Source organism: Athene cunicularia (assembly GCF_003259725.1).
Source record: "Athene cunicularia isolate RWA chromosome 1 unlocalized genomic scaffold, athCun1 chr1_part1, whole genome shotgun sequence".
NCBI classification, from domain to species: Eukaryota; Metazoa; Chordata; class Aves; order Strigiformes; family Strigidae; genus Athene; species Athene cunicularia.
In genome coordinates, this window is record NW_020799091.1 from 112763668 (window position 1) to 112778236 (window position 14569).

General features: G+C 39.9%; 1 protein-coding gene across 1 annotated transcript in view; it reads right to left on the reverse strand.

Moving 5' to 3' along the window:
• The window catches only part of CRYBG3 (crystallin beta-gamma domain containing 3), a 78891-nt gene that overhangs the window by 44342 nt on the left and 19980 nt on the right, over positions 1 to 14569 (reverse strand). The window contains exon 6 of the mRNA XM_026846787.1: positions 187 to 5137. Coding sequence (XP_026702588.1) covers positions 187 to 5137 — 4951 coding nt within the window. The remainder of the gene's footprint in view (positions 1 to 186; positions 5138 to 14569) is intronic.

Below are 14569 nucleotides of genomic sequence, written 5' to 3' on the forward strand. Positions count from 1 at the left end.
ACTCCTTTTTAAAAATGATTTTATCAGAAGACTTTTTTAAAAAAGCCATGATCTTGAACAGTCTAGCTACTTTTGTTTATGATAAAAAAATAACCTTAAAAAGGGAGGAAAGAGAATAGGGAGACAGCAATTTTGAATCTGTGCTAATCACTTTGATTATGAATATTATGTGGGATGTCATCTTACCGCTGACAATTCTCCCAGTTTTGGCATGGTGTTGTCTTGAGACCAGTGAATCTTTGGCTGCAACATATCCTGGAGAATGCTTCCAAACCTGGTCCCCTTCTCAGAGGAGCAATTGCTGGCAGATTTCAAATACTGGTAGTACACACTTGTAGGAGGACGCTTTAGGGGACAATCAGCTTTCAGTGAAACTGGCTTACAGAGTGTTTGACTGGGAGAAGCCACATCTGGAAACAATTCTGGTTGCTCCCTGGAGTCAAGTTGTTCTCTTGAAAGAAAAAGTGGTTGTTCAGGAAACAAAGATCTATTTTGGTCATTTGATTGAAGGGTTGTTTTTAAATCCCCTCTCCACTGACTGGAAAGACAGTCATCTTCTCTGTCAACATCAAGCATATTTTCTTCATATGATGATTCTTCCTCCTCGTCATCCTCCACTCCCTCCTCCTCCTCTTTACTGAGCTGAGTAGTAAACTGCAAGCGCTCAGAAACTGACTGAAGAAGGGAAAGCACAGAAGAGTGGTCAGTGTTATCTTTAGATATTCCACTAGGATGGCCTTCTGGCGACACATCTGTGGAAAGTAAGTCTTCTTGGGAGCTGTCGTCTTCATATATTGGAGACAACGATAAAGGATATACTCTATAGCGCTTGGCCTCCATGCTCAGAAATGACTCCGAGCTACGGCCATCTGTTGCTTCATTCAACTTGTTATCCTTCCCATAAAGACAGGCTGGCTCATGTTTAGTCTTTGCTCTTTCACACAGTAGATTATCTGCATTATCAGAAGGCAAATCAGAAGAAGAAAGTGAAACAGTTTGCATATCATCAGTTGAGACAGATTTGTTCTCAGTTTGAAGGGCACCTTCATAAATGATAGTAAAAGAACTGTTTTCCCACTGTTCAATTAGTGGAGAAAAGGCCAGAAGATCTGTTGATTCGTTCATGTCATCACCACTGTCCAGACCATTTTCCTCAAGCTGATCATTTATCTTCACATCTTGATCCTTCATTTGTACCTGCTTCAGCTTCTCATTATTTTGGTCAAAGACTGTGTTGATGCAGTTTTTCCCTTCGCTGTCCTCTCCAGTAACAGACAATTTAGGTACAGTGAACTGCATATTTAATCCAATATTAACCTCTGCCATCTCACTTGCCCCTTCCGCTAGTTCCTCTTTACTCTTCACTGCCTTTGAACCTTCTAAGGTTGCTTTTACGTGTGCAGGTAGTTCTGCAGCCTCTTTTCTGCAGTGTTCATACAGAGTGTCCTCTGCACTGCTTTCCAGAGCCCCCTGAGGACTGCTTTGGTCTTTGGATTCACTCTGCATGCCAATACATTCTTCATCAGGCATAAAAGATGCCAATTTAACATTTACAGTTGGCAGCAACGTGCACTCTGGCATATTTGTATTATTGCATGAATCTTTTAATTGCAATGACAAAAGCAGCTCTTCAGTCACAGAAGCATCTCTATGTATTAAATGTAAAGATCCATCAGATTTTCTACTAGTTGCTGATACTCCAGTTTTGCCATGCATCTCTGCTGCAGCCAGATGTTCACACACCTTTCTATTGTGTCTCTCTTTTGCTTGTGCCATATGATCAGATTTCAGCACTGATGAACTACCAGTGGGTAGAAATCCATTTGTTTGACATGTAAATGTATTATTTGGTATCTTTTCACCTCTCTGGGGCCAATCTATGCCATTTTGCATACTATTTGGAAGCAAAGGAGGACCTGAGTAATCTGCCTTTTCACAGTTTACAGTTACACCCCAAGTTTCCTTCTCTATTGGTTCCTTTGTTTTGGCAGGTAACTTCATATCCAGGTTCAAAAATTTTGGAGTTTCAGCCTTAGGTTTAGGCTCAACCTTTTCAGAAGGTCTTTTACTCTCACTGCCTTGCCACTGATTGGATGCCAGTTTTTGTTTGGCTGAGTTAATGACTTCATCAGTTGTTTCTTTTGCTTTTAGAGCTAGTGGACTATGTAGGTCAATTTTATCAGGGATATAAGATAGTATCTTTTCATCTTGATTATCTGTATCTACTGTTTCATTTCCTGTAAATGAAGATGAGCCTCCTCCACTGCTCTCATTAGAATGGTTTAATGACTGCACAGCTGACTGGATTTTTTCTGCTTCCAACTGTACAGTTTCAGCTTTCTGATCATTTAGAATATCCGTATTTTTTAAACTATCCTTGCTCTCACAAAGCTGGCGGACACCAATGGCTTGTTTTGCTACTATTTCTTCTATAGCCAAGTGTAAAACTGAGTCCACTATTTCCTTAGCTTTTTTAAACAAAACAGCAGTATCTTGGAATTTAGCACATTCTTGTCCCTTCACTTTGGTATCTTCCCATACTTCCTCAGAGCAGAGCTCATTTAACTCTTTAAGTGCAGCACCTGTCTGGTCATCTGCCACTGAAGGGGCTTCCGAGATAGCAGAAACACAATTACCAAGATTTACCTGTCCCACCACATTTCTGCACACGCTATCAGTACAGGCTGACTCGGACACCATTTCCGAAGATTTCAGAGGACAGATGAGTGATGGCATTACTTCTGCCAAGACACTGCTGTCAGTCTGTTGTGTGGAGGAGGCCACCTCTGCCCCATTACTAGCTCCGTGACTGGAAGAATTACCCTGAGCAACATCCACCATTTCCAAGGCAGAAACAGAAAGGTCGGAGGTTTCTCTGGATCCCAGAGTAGGTGAAGCAGGCCTGGGGATGCAAACACTCCCCACATCTTCTCTGGCAGCAGAGTCATCAAGCGCAGCTGAAGTAAGCTCAGGCTCCAGAGAACCAGCTCTCACGTCTCCTGAGCAAAGTGGCACCTCAGTCTTTCTGTCCTCAGGAACTATTCTCCTAGACTCAGCAGCTGGAAAAATAAAGCTGTCCTGTTCAGCAGCAGCAGACCATCTAGCAGTGTGGCCATTTTCAGAGTCAGTGGCAGGAGAAGGCATTTTTCCTTGGTTGTCAGATGAATAATCAAGTACTGTGGGTGATATCCTAGGCTTATTACTGTTTTCCTTCTTGGAAGAAAAATTAATACATCCATCTTCAGAAACGGGTGGAGATTCAGAAATGTTTACATCATCTTTTTCACATATGAAAGCAGAATGGTTGGTCAAAGACCTTCCTCCATATCTCAAGGCAGAATGAGAAACCTCCAAATTTTTTTCTTGTGGCTTAGAAACAGGAGAGGAAAGTTCAGAGATGCAGTCTTTACACTCATAAGAAATAAGAGCAGCCTCAGTCATACCAGTCTCCTCAACTTTAGAAGCAGCAGGAGTATGATCATCTGTCCTGTCAACAGTGATTGAAGGGGAAGGTGCAGGTTTTGCTGTGTTGTCTTCTGTAAGCATAACTAATGCCTTGGCATGAATGTCTTGAACAGTTTCAAGGGAAACAGGATCATGGTTGTGGACAGGAATAGAGTTTTCTGAGAGACTCATCTCTACAGGCTCAAAAGATTTGCTCTTCTGATATTCAAGATTAGGAAGAGAAAGTGTCTCTCCAACATCTTTTAAACTAACTTCTCTTTTCCCTATAGTTTTATTTTTGAACTTGCAACTAGGATGGAGAGAAGCTGAGCAACAGCCTCCAGTTTCAAAACAAGACTCACAACTTAGAGAGAGGTGTGTTGTCAGTTCATCAAAGGTAGATTTCCCACTTTCACACCCATGTATGCATGGTGATACACTGGCATGATTCTCCGCTGCAACCTCAGATAAAACCTTCATTGTTTCCACACCCTCAGTCTCTAGACAAGGTAAACCAGTCTGCTGTGTGATAGTATACTTAGAATTCTCCACATGGATTAATTGGTAATCATTTTGTACATGCATTGGTTTCCCTAACTCACTCAGTTCTTCATTATAAGTTCCCCTGCCCATGACTGCATCTTCATAATTTTTAATAGATGACACTGAAGTAGGTAGATTACCTGTGGCTATGAATTTTTCTCCTTTGGACTCCGTGCTAAGCAATGTGGGTATTTGTTCCTTAAAAGGTAAAAGAACAGTAGCTAGAAAGTTCTGAGGATTTTGCTCTCTTTCTAGAGCTGCCACAGTTTTCTGCATATCACTTTTACTTGGATTGTTATCTTTATTTGCACTGCCTATATGCTGATCTCCTTGCTGCTGAAACATAGTGGTACTGGAATGAAGCATCTGGACATCCAACATTAGCTCCAAGTGACTATCCATTTTATGATTACAGCAAAATTCTCCCTTATTCACCTGTAGTTCTTCATTAACTGTCTTACTTTTTGATTTGTGTGAATGTAAACAGTTATCCTGAATTTCTTTTGTGGACTTCTTACTGGCTGTTTTACTATAATTGTTTTCTTTATCAAAGTTAGAAGTGGCATTTTCATCTGTCTGAAACAGAGCTTCTGTTTCTCCCAGCAGTCCAACTTCTTTTCCAACCAAATCATTTGCAGAACTCATTTTAAGGGAATTGGAAATCTGGGAAGTGGAATTGGTTAGGACCTCACTGTTTCTACAACTAGATGATAAGAATGAATCTAGTGAATATGTCCTTTTAACTTTTGATGCAGCTAAAGCAGGCGTATGTTTTACATCTGTCTTTTGAGACAACTCAGTAGATGCTGTGTCCTTTGCAGTTACTTCATGTTTACTGCTACCCATACAATGCTGAACTTTACCAGACTTTATCCTTCCCATTTTAACTGCAGAAGAATTTACTATGGCATCATCTTCATGACCTCTACCCTCATCTTTTCCATTTTCTTTTATTAAAAGTTCTGATTTTGGAGAGACAGTTGTTTGGATTTCTCCATTTTCTTTAATCATTGAAGAATTTCTCTTCTCAGTACTTTGTTCTCCCTTTTCAGCCATTTCTGACTGATTCTTCAGTAGCTGTCTAATCCTTGCAGAACCTCGATATGTTGCATAAGTGACTGCGGGTGCTTCTGGTTTCCGTTGCATCTGCCTGTAACAAGGATCATCATTATCAGCACAAGACAGAGGATCTAAATAGGTATTGTGGTAATACAGGTTAACACAAACTGTAGATGATGTACAATACTGTTTTCCTCCACAGGTCAGCACAAACTGTAGATTAAACGCAACACAATTTTCCTCCTTTTTCTGCTCTTCCTAAATACGGGTTTGTGTGACAAATGATACATAGCCTTTACTGAAAAAGCCAACTTAAAGCAAATAGTAGCAAAAAGTAGATGTTGGTATAGACAACCTCCTCCATTTGCTTTCTACTAGACAATGGAATTACTATTTATAAATGCCACTGCAAGTCAACATTTGCAGTGACAGAAGCATACTTTTGTGAAAGTGTTATATCCTACTAAAGCAGGTCTATACTTTAAAAGTGAAAAAAAAATTACTGTACTATTGTTCATTAAAATAGTGAACAGAAATTTAAATTTTTACCCAAGTTCTCAACATACTCTTAAGAAACAGGACAAGGAGAAGCAAGACATGTGAATAAAAGAAAGTATACAGGGGATGCTTTCTGAACCATAGGGGTGTAGGGAAATAGAGTGAATGGAGATCAGGTGAAAATGAAGACTGCTTCAATGCTGGAAGAAATACTGAAATGAGAAGCCCAGAAATGTGGCAAGGAATTGGTAGATCTAGCCATTCATTAGTCTTAAATTCAGTAGCAAAAGAAGTGAATGCATAAAATAAGTGAATCACCATGGAAAAACTGTGATCCTGATCCTTCACTGCTCTTTCTGATAATACTGAGGATAAATTAGAGCCTGTCATTTTCAATTTTCTGAAGAAGCAGTTTTTCTTATTTCTTAACACTAACAGATATCAAAAGACTCAGTTTTCTTTTTAATGCTTCTCTCCTTCCCCTCCTGTTTTTCTACCAGTTAAAGAAGTCTCACAAATATCAAGCAAGGACAATAACAATGTGACTGTCAGCTTTTCCATTCACTTTAGGACAAAGCAGACACTCAGACTGTGCTTAAACTCCATTCTGCATCAGCCTCCATCTAAACTAAGAACAAACCTTTTCAAACTCTTATCCAGTCTGCCCTATGTCTGCTAACCCAGTGGCTGGAAGTGGCTATTCACCTGTCTGGGAAATTGTCATACTCCTTTCAGAAGAGTCTCTTGAAGACAAAAAAAAAAAAAAAAGAAAAAAAGTAAAAAAAAAGTGTGTGTGTGTCTTAATTAAGATTTTGATTTCTAATATAAAAGCAATTCAATAGGCAAAAGCTTTTTGCCTATTAACCTTAGTTCACATTTACTGAGAAGTTATTACAGCTCTAGGGTTGAGGACAAATAATGTAAGTGAAAACCAGAACATTAAATTTACCAAGGAACTGAACAGCAAAGTAACTAATTCTGTTTATTTGAGTATCATTGAATAACAGTAACTTCAAATATTGTCTGTATGGATTCTGAGTATGTATTTTCTCAACAGCTATAGAAAAAATTAAAAATGCAGTGGATTTAGCAATCTAAAATAGAATCTCTTTTCTTTTAAGGTTTGAGATGCCCAGATTCTTACTTGAATATTAATTTTATTTTGAAGAAGGAACTTAATACTATTTAAAACCACAAGTAAACTCCTCCTTGTGCAGTATTTGGACATGTAAAGAGTACAAGTGAACTAAAAATGAAATTACTGATATCTATAAACATTAAAACAGAGATATAAACATTCATTTATATGCATGCCAGGTATATGTAGGCTAATGCCAAAAATACATGAATATGGGAATTTAGACATTGTGAGAACTTGAAAATTAAGTTTGTTGGGATTAAATTAATTGTAATCTCTGATGAGGGCTATTTGCCAGGTATATTAAGTTATAGAGGAAACAGGGAAGTTGTGTATAAATAGCATGTCTTCCGAGCATTTGCTAAGTTAGATGTCTACATTTAGTCTTCTATACCACTAGTTTGGTTTCCAGAGATACCAACAGTGGCAGCTGTTAAACATCACACACACCATTTGTTAAAGCTGCTGTCTTCAGCATTCACACATCTTCAAAGAAAAATATACATTTCTGAGTGAAAGAGAACAAAACACAGTTGGAGGGTGGGGTTTTTTGCTTTCCTGAAAAAAAAAATTACATTATTTTCCATCTTCTCACAGAATACTTTCTTCCACTTTAGAAATTTCTAAATATTTTCCAAAGCTCCAGAGATCCTAAAAATCTCTGGGGAAGTATCTGTTGAGTTCTACAGTATACTAAATTCACTCGGTATCAGTCATGGTCATAACAGAAACAAATCCTAAGAATGTAATACCTGATCATGCTCTCATTCAGAATTAACCTTACTGATTAATACCCTATTTCCGTTAAGTCAGAACAGAGTCAAAATGTCTTAAATAATTACTATTAAGCTTTTACAAAATCCATCAGCTTTCCCATACTTTGTCCAACCTCAAAATAAAAGTTGATCTACAACTGTCCTGAATCTAGATAAAATATCTTTTAAGAAAACAAACAGAACACAGGTTGGCATCAATTCTCCAAACAAATTTTATGGATTCTTGAAATGGAAAACTGTAACAATACGTGTTTAAAGTGAGTACATTAATGGTATTGCAAGGTACCAAACACTCATTTCCACTAAAACCAAGGCACTAGTTTGAATAAACAGCTCGATGACAATTAACTTTTACTGAGTGTCTTTCATTTAATGGTTGATATTTGTCTGATATGCAGTGGGAAGAATTCAGAATTTATCTATAACCATGTGGCAAGAACTAGTACTCCGACACAAACCTGGAAAACATCCATCTGTTTCTCTCCTGTACCCAACTTTACCTTCAAATTCTCCCATAAACTCAGCAAGTCTTAAACATAAAGCATCCAGAAATAGGATGAATAGGTTAATTTTACAAAAGATTGCCTACACAGAGATGACAAGGAGAACACAGCATGATGGGGTACTACATCTACATTGGTTCGAGCCACAGAAGCCAGGAAATAGTTATACCATTTATTACACGTGGTCAGGCAAAACAAATGTATTCAGATGTTTACTTTCGCCTATGTGGTGCCCTTTGTCTTCAAATTCTTTTTGCTCTCTGTTTGTCTTCTGAGAAAATTTTATGCTCCGATTGATCAGTCTTAAAGTCTGAGTAAGACTCAAAGAAATGTGCTCTATGGAGCACCGTGCACAAACCCAATCCTGACTAGCAGTGGTTACAGCACTGCTTCAGCTGCAGAGCCTCATCCTGTAGTTGGCCTCTGCCAGTGTCTCCTAACACACAGCTCTGCTTTCCTGCAGACTTGCCTCTACCAAGAGTTTCTGCAGTGGATGCTCTTTTAAAATGGAACGAACCTCTCCTCCACAGACATGGCAACTTCAGGATCTCTGACCTTTGATAAAGAATCTACTGCTCAGCATATTATAAAAATTTTGCCAACAGACCTTTTAGTCCTAATGCATTTATTTTCAGAGCACACAGATGTATGTTTAATCTGAATGCTAACATGCAACAAGACATTTAAAAAATGACAACCCATGTTCCTATGCAGCAGCAGCAGTTCAGCTGTCTTATGAAACATATTTAGAAGCAGGCTGTGTCACAGAAAATCTTATGAAAGTGTCACTAGAGACTTGTTTCATAGACATTTAGAGTAACAATTCATTTCCAACCACCAAAAGAATATGTCAGTTCAGAACTTACCTTAAAAACTCTTTGCAAAATTTTTTTTTCAACTCATATGATACAGATGAAAGCCTGATTACACACAGAACCCAGTGTGTATTCTGTCATATACTTCAAATACTGGTAGATTCCTTCTTTCCCTTCTTCACAGGAAGCTATTCAATTCCCTATAAAGCCTTAATTCAGTTTCACAAAAGACTGGTTGACAGCAACAAGACAGGATGTCAACATAAGTTATGTTAGATTTGACAAAAGTAGGTACTTGTAGAGATTTCTTCTGAAAGAAATAAAAAGTTCAAGGGGTGGGGTGGGGGTGTGTGTAATTCAAGGAGAGGGGAACATCTTCTGACATCTCATATGACAGACATCCTGTGTAACTTGCCCAGAAAGTGGCATTAGTTATAAAACAATCTTGTTGGTTTTGAAGCAGGAGGAAACCCACTACCTTGAATGTCTCATCTCAGTCCATCCATACAGACTATGCTGTTTGCATCTTTTGCAAGTACATGTCATCAAGATGGTGATCCTTCTTATCTTCATATTCGTACCATACAATAACGCAGAAAGCAGACAACCCTAGACTATTTTCAAAAAGATGGAAGAAGATCATACAGCATGATACAGCACCTCAGATCCCCAGCCAGCACAGCTTCTTTTGCACAGCACGACATCCATGTTAGAAAGCTCTTAAAACCAGCTTTACTGATTAGCTCTGGGCTCATGACAAAGTGTAAGCATACTGCTGGCTGGCCTGTTTCCGCAGCATGCTACACTTGGCCTCACTGGCCATTTTTCTCTCATACTTAACTCTTCCAGATATTTTCTCCCCAGCTCAGCAGCCTCCTGCTTTTTCAAGCATACATGTGCATGTTTCCCCTAATCTCCTCTCACAGACCCCTCAGAAGTAGCTCCCAGAGAGATCTGCAGGCTACTGGCTGAAAACCACTGATCTAAATTGCTGTCTCTTGTGGTTCCTGTCTACCCCTCCCTGACTATTTTAAAATTATGCTCTTGTTTATTTTAATTTTTTCCACTTAGCTTTCTTCTTATTGCATACTTAACTGACAACTTTTTAAAAATTATGTTAAGGTCCTTTGTCTGGAAACAACTGTCTTAAAGTCACTTTGAAAAACCGCCTGGTGGAACCCAACTTAGCCAACCAGCTGGTTTCTACACTCATGTCAGATCTTCATAAATGGAAAAAAATAAAAGCCTTATTGAAAAAAAAGACACTGTGGGCTAACTGAAAAGTTGCCATATACAATTTAGATGAAAGAAAATTATTTTTTAGCCAGAGGAGATAGTTTCATGATTTAAATCTGAAGTTTGAAATATGTGGTGTCCTGGGACTTCACAATGTATATTTTAAAAGGTCAAAAGTTTGGTTGAACAAAGTGATTTGCACACAGTTAATTCTGCAGGAAGTTTCAAAGCTAATGTTCCATAAGACAATTAAGAGTCAATGACAATTTTAATAAAAGCAAATATAGTCTTTGTGACCTTGGAAAGAATGCTTTTCCTTCCCCTTGCCCTTCAGAGTACTACTTCTTGATTATCTCCCACATCTGGGAAAGAAACCCTACTCTGAGTCTGAAGGAAGAAAGCACAGATCAAGGCTGACCCAAAACACTGGCAGCTGCAAGAACCAGACCAGCACAGAAGGGCTGGGATCACACAGCCTTTCTGCCTGTACCCGTGGGAGGTACCCACGCACACCTACCTGCCACTCTCAGCCCTCTGCACGCCACACAGTTTGCCCAGCTACCCCTCCCTTCCCCCCTGTCGCACTCAGGTATTCAGGTGCCCAAGTGCCTGTGACCTGCCTCTTCCAAAGAGCAGGCAAAGCGTGGTCTGTGCTGCCTCTGCAGCAATTTGCCACATGCTGCCTCACGCTGATGTGCAAGGAGGGGTTATAACATGCTGTGAATCCCTACAGAAAGCAAATCACATTCAGAAGCTGGATGGCACAAAGTTGCTGTGTCAGAGACAGCCTTGCCTTTGGGCACAGAGCTGTAATACAGGCTGGAAAGGACCGTGGGAGATCGTCCAATTCAGACCCTGCTCTAAGCTGGAGCAACTAGATCAGGGTGCTCAGGACCTTGTCCTACCACTTCCAAGCTCTGAGGATAGGCCTTCGGGACAGAAGCCCTTGTGCACATGCCCCAGGGTATGACCACCCTCACAGCGAAAACACGTTTCCCAATATCCCATGTTCCTGTTGCCTCTCATCCCAGCAGCACATGTCTCTGAGAGGAGTCTGCCTTCATCTCCTCTAAGGCCTCCCTCCATGAGAGAGCTGAGAACAGCAGTAAGGTCACCCCTTAGCTTCCTCTTCTTAAGGCTGAATAAAGCCATTCAGCTGCTCCTCATACGTTACGCAGAATTAAAGCTAGGACATCCCTCTACTCTCAAAGAAGAGTGTAGCTTCAGATGTGTTAAGGAAACCAAAGGGTTTGACTTTGGGATGCCAGAAACAAAAAAATTATCCTTCCCTTTCACATACACCGATGCTAGGGGGAGCAAGGCAGATCTGTCAGCGGGAGATTACACCAGGACCTGCTGCGTGTTCTCTGAAGAGGCAACCAAAGTGACTGCATGTTCTAGCAACCCACCTGACTACTGAAAGCAGGAACTCAGTGATACACTCTCTCTGACACTACTTGCCACCCCAACAACAGTAAAGATGAAGGTATGAGGGTTGTTATTGACAAGTAAAGGCCTAGGAGGTATTACATTGCAGGTAGCTTCTTAACTTCAAAAACCACACTGTAAAATGTTCTAAGAAACAGTCCCTATTAATCAAATACATTTTGAAGTTGAACAACGCTATTAAAAAAAGCGGAAAAAAACCCAGTGAATTAATTTTCAGCTTAATTAATTTAGCTCAATTTTGCATCGCATACATCTGTTATGAATTACTCTTAAACTAAGAAGCTTTCATCCTTCGGAAACACAGAAATCTTTGCTTTGGTGCCAACAAGAACCTTTCCTTTGGCCCACATCCCAACTCTGGGCAGGTACCCTTCTCTGGCAGGCAGGCCTGGGCCTGCATTTCTCCCACAGCAGAGCCCTGCAATTCACCCACCCCACTGCTGGAATTGGTTGCTAAGTCTCAGCACAGCACCTATCCTGACAAGGACTCAGCTGTCCCACACAGGCATGGGCTCTCATCAAAATTTGAAAGTCTGTGAGTAGTGTAAAAGGGTAGCTTGTTCAAATTAAGGTGTGAAGAGAGATGTCTGGAAGAAAAGATTTAAGAATAATGAAGCCCTCTTTAGTGACCAAACACTAAATCCTTCCATGGGAGTTTGGGTATACCCCTGCAACAGCCTGGAGGCCTCCTTCCTCAGTTCACCTAAAGAATGAGGGGCAGGATGATCCCAATCCAGAACAGCCTTCCAAATCAATCTGGGGCCATATTGGCTGTCCCAAGGCGTGGAGCTACTCACATAGTTTATACCCACCAAGCACCAGCAGGTCACCCTTGGCAACGCCTCCCTACCCATTTGAGCACCAGCAACTGAACAACACTGCACTTCCATGGTTGGTTTCTGAAGGCAGATGCCAGAAAGCCACTGGAAGATGAAGTACTATGTCCCCTTCCTCCCTCCCCATTTCCCCACCCCACAATACGTACATCTGCCCCACCCCCTGTTCCTCCTTGTGCTGCTTCAAGTGTCTGTATAGCAAATTGCATCAGGGAATTAAGACCAAAGGTAACGAATGCAGGTCCAAACAGCAGTGCTTGCAGGCATGCAGGGCATGTGCTGGCAGGACCACCCAGGGGCCACAGCTGTCCTGGTGTTCCCCAGAGCCGCCACCAAAGCAACCTCTTACTAAAAAGGGAAGCAGCTGTCTCTTCAGCCTGACAGGCTGTATATTACTATATAAATACTTATATACTTGTTTGTACAATGGGAATCTTTATACAGGTATTATTATAATAGAAGTAACCATCAGAGTGATCTTGTTTTCCTCTTAGTGTCATCACCAAACAAATACTTTTAGAGATGGATAGACACTGCCATGTGATGTGTACATCTATGGATTTAAGTGTTTAGGTCCTGTATGTAAAATAGATCCTGGGCAGGCAATTACAGAGAAGGTCACAGCTCTGACCACAAGACAGATTTGATCTCAACAATTGCAGCAGCTTCCCTGCTCTTCTGCATTAATCCTCAGGAATTACCTGGGAGACCACCACTTGGAATTAAGTGATTTAATTTCAGTTCATTTAATCCCAATTGTCTGTCAAAGGCATGCATAGGGAAAGATGAATACTCCCACTACTGACTGAATCAAAACCACAATATGCAATCCACCCAACAAATTAAGGGCTATGTTTCTGTATCACCACAAGCCTGAATAAAACAAAGGTAAATGACAAGCTCTGAAACAGACGTGTTAACCAGAATTATGTAGACCTGAAGGATTTTATCAGATATATTTCTAAAAAAGCAAAATAAAATAACAGGATTTTTGACAATACTAAGATGGAAATGCTATGCAATTAGATGTATAGCAACATACCTACTAGACTTTAAAATATAAAAACCTCACAACCCCTCACAAAACCCAACAATGTCTAACATAGAACTGTGAGCAGTCTGAAATTTGTCTCTCCTCAAGGTTACCTCAAATTTTTAATTAAATAGCTTGTAATGCTCTCGCTGAACTATTACAAGGATGGCTCCTGGCAAAGTGTGAAAGCACACTGTTCTGAGCATTCGTTTTTGAAATTACCCCCTCTCCTATCTACCATTAGAAAATCCCGGCACTTGTGGGGTTGGGAGTTCTTTCTCACTTCCAAGTCCGCAAGGTTCATAAAAGAGGGCAGAAGTCAGGATCTTAAGTATTTTGTTGAATTGGGATGTTAGCATCTTAACTAGCAGTCAGAATTTTATAATCAAAACATTTAGTGTGTACTACTTTGATTTTCATCTCATCAACCATGTTCAGCAATGCAGAAAGGCTTCTTGCTAAACTCCAAAACAAGACGTGCAGTTTCACAAGTACTACTGCTTTGCACATCACTATAAAACAGGCAAATGGCAAGCAGTCAATAGAATAGATCTGTTTCATTTTTTTTTTTTTTTAATTTTAATTCCTGGGGGGAGTGTGATGGAGTGTGAGTGGAGAAAGAAGGAAAATAAATCTTTGGAGTGGTGTTCTCAGTAACCTGTAGAGAATACTGCCTACTACCCATGACTGGCATTTTTGAGAAGACGGCAGGTATGTACTGCAGGAAGTGAATTCTCAGGAGTTGTAGAGCAACAGCCTCAAATTTGAAGACAAATCATATCTTGTTAGTGAAAGGCAATATATATGTAAGTGAAAAAAATTTACATGACAGAAAAGAAAGATAATGGGGGCAAACCCATGTTTTATATTTGTCACCTTCTTTATGAAATCTTGATCTCTCTCATGTAGACTTCCAGTAGTGAGAAATTAGGTGAAATGCATCCCCACTATTCCATGGTTTTATTTTTAGGGCTTATTTCACCGGTGAAAAGTTGGCTTTTAACAACATTAAGGAGTGCAAAGACTAAAACTAAATACAAACTTTTCACTTTTATACTTACCCCTCTGTCACTGGGAAATATTCTACACAAAAGTTGCCATCTTAGATAAGCAAGATATTTTTCTATGCCTAGTAGCAAATACCTTACTTTGCATTTCTTTTTTTGCTTATAGCCAAATAAGTATTACTTTAAAACCGTATTTTATATTTTAACAACTGGACACCTTCATCATTAATCT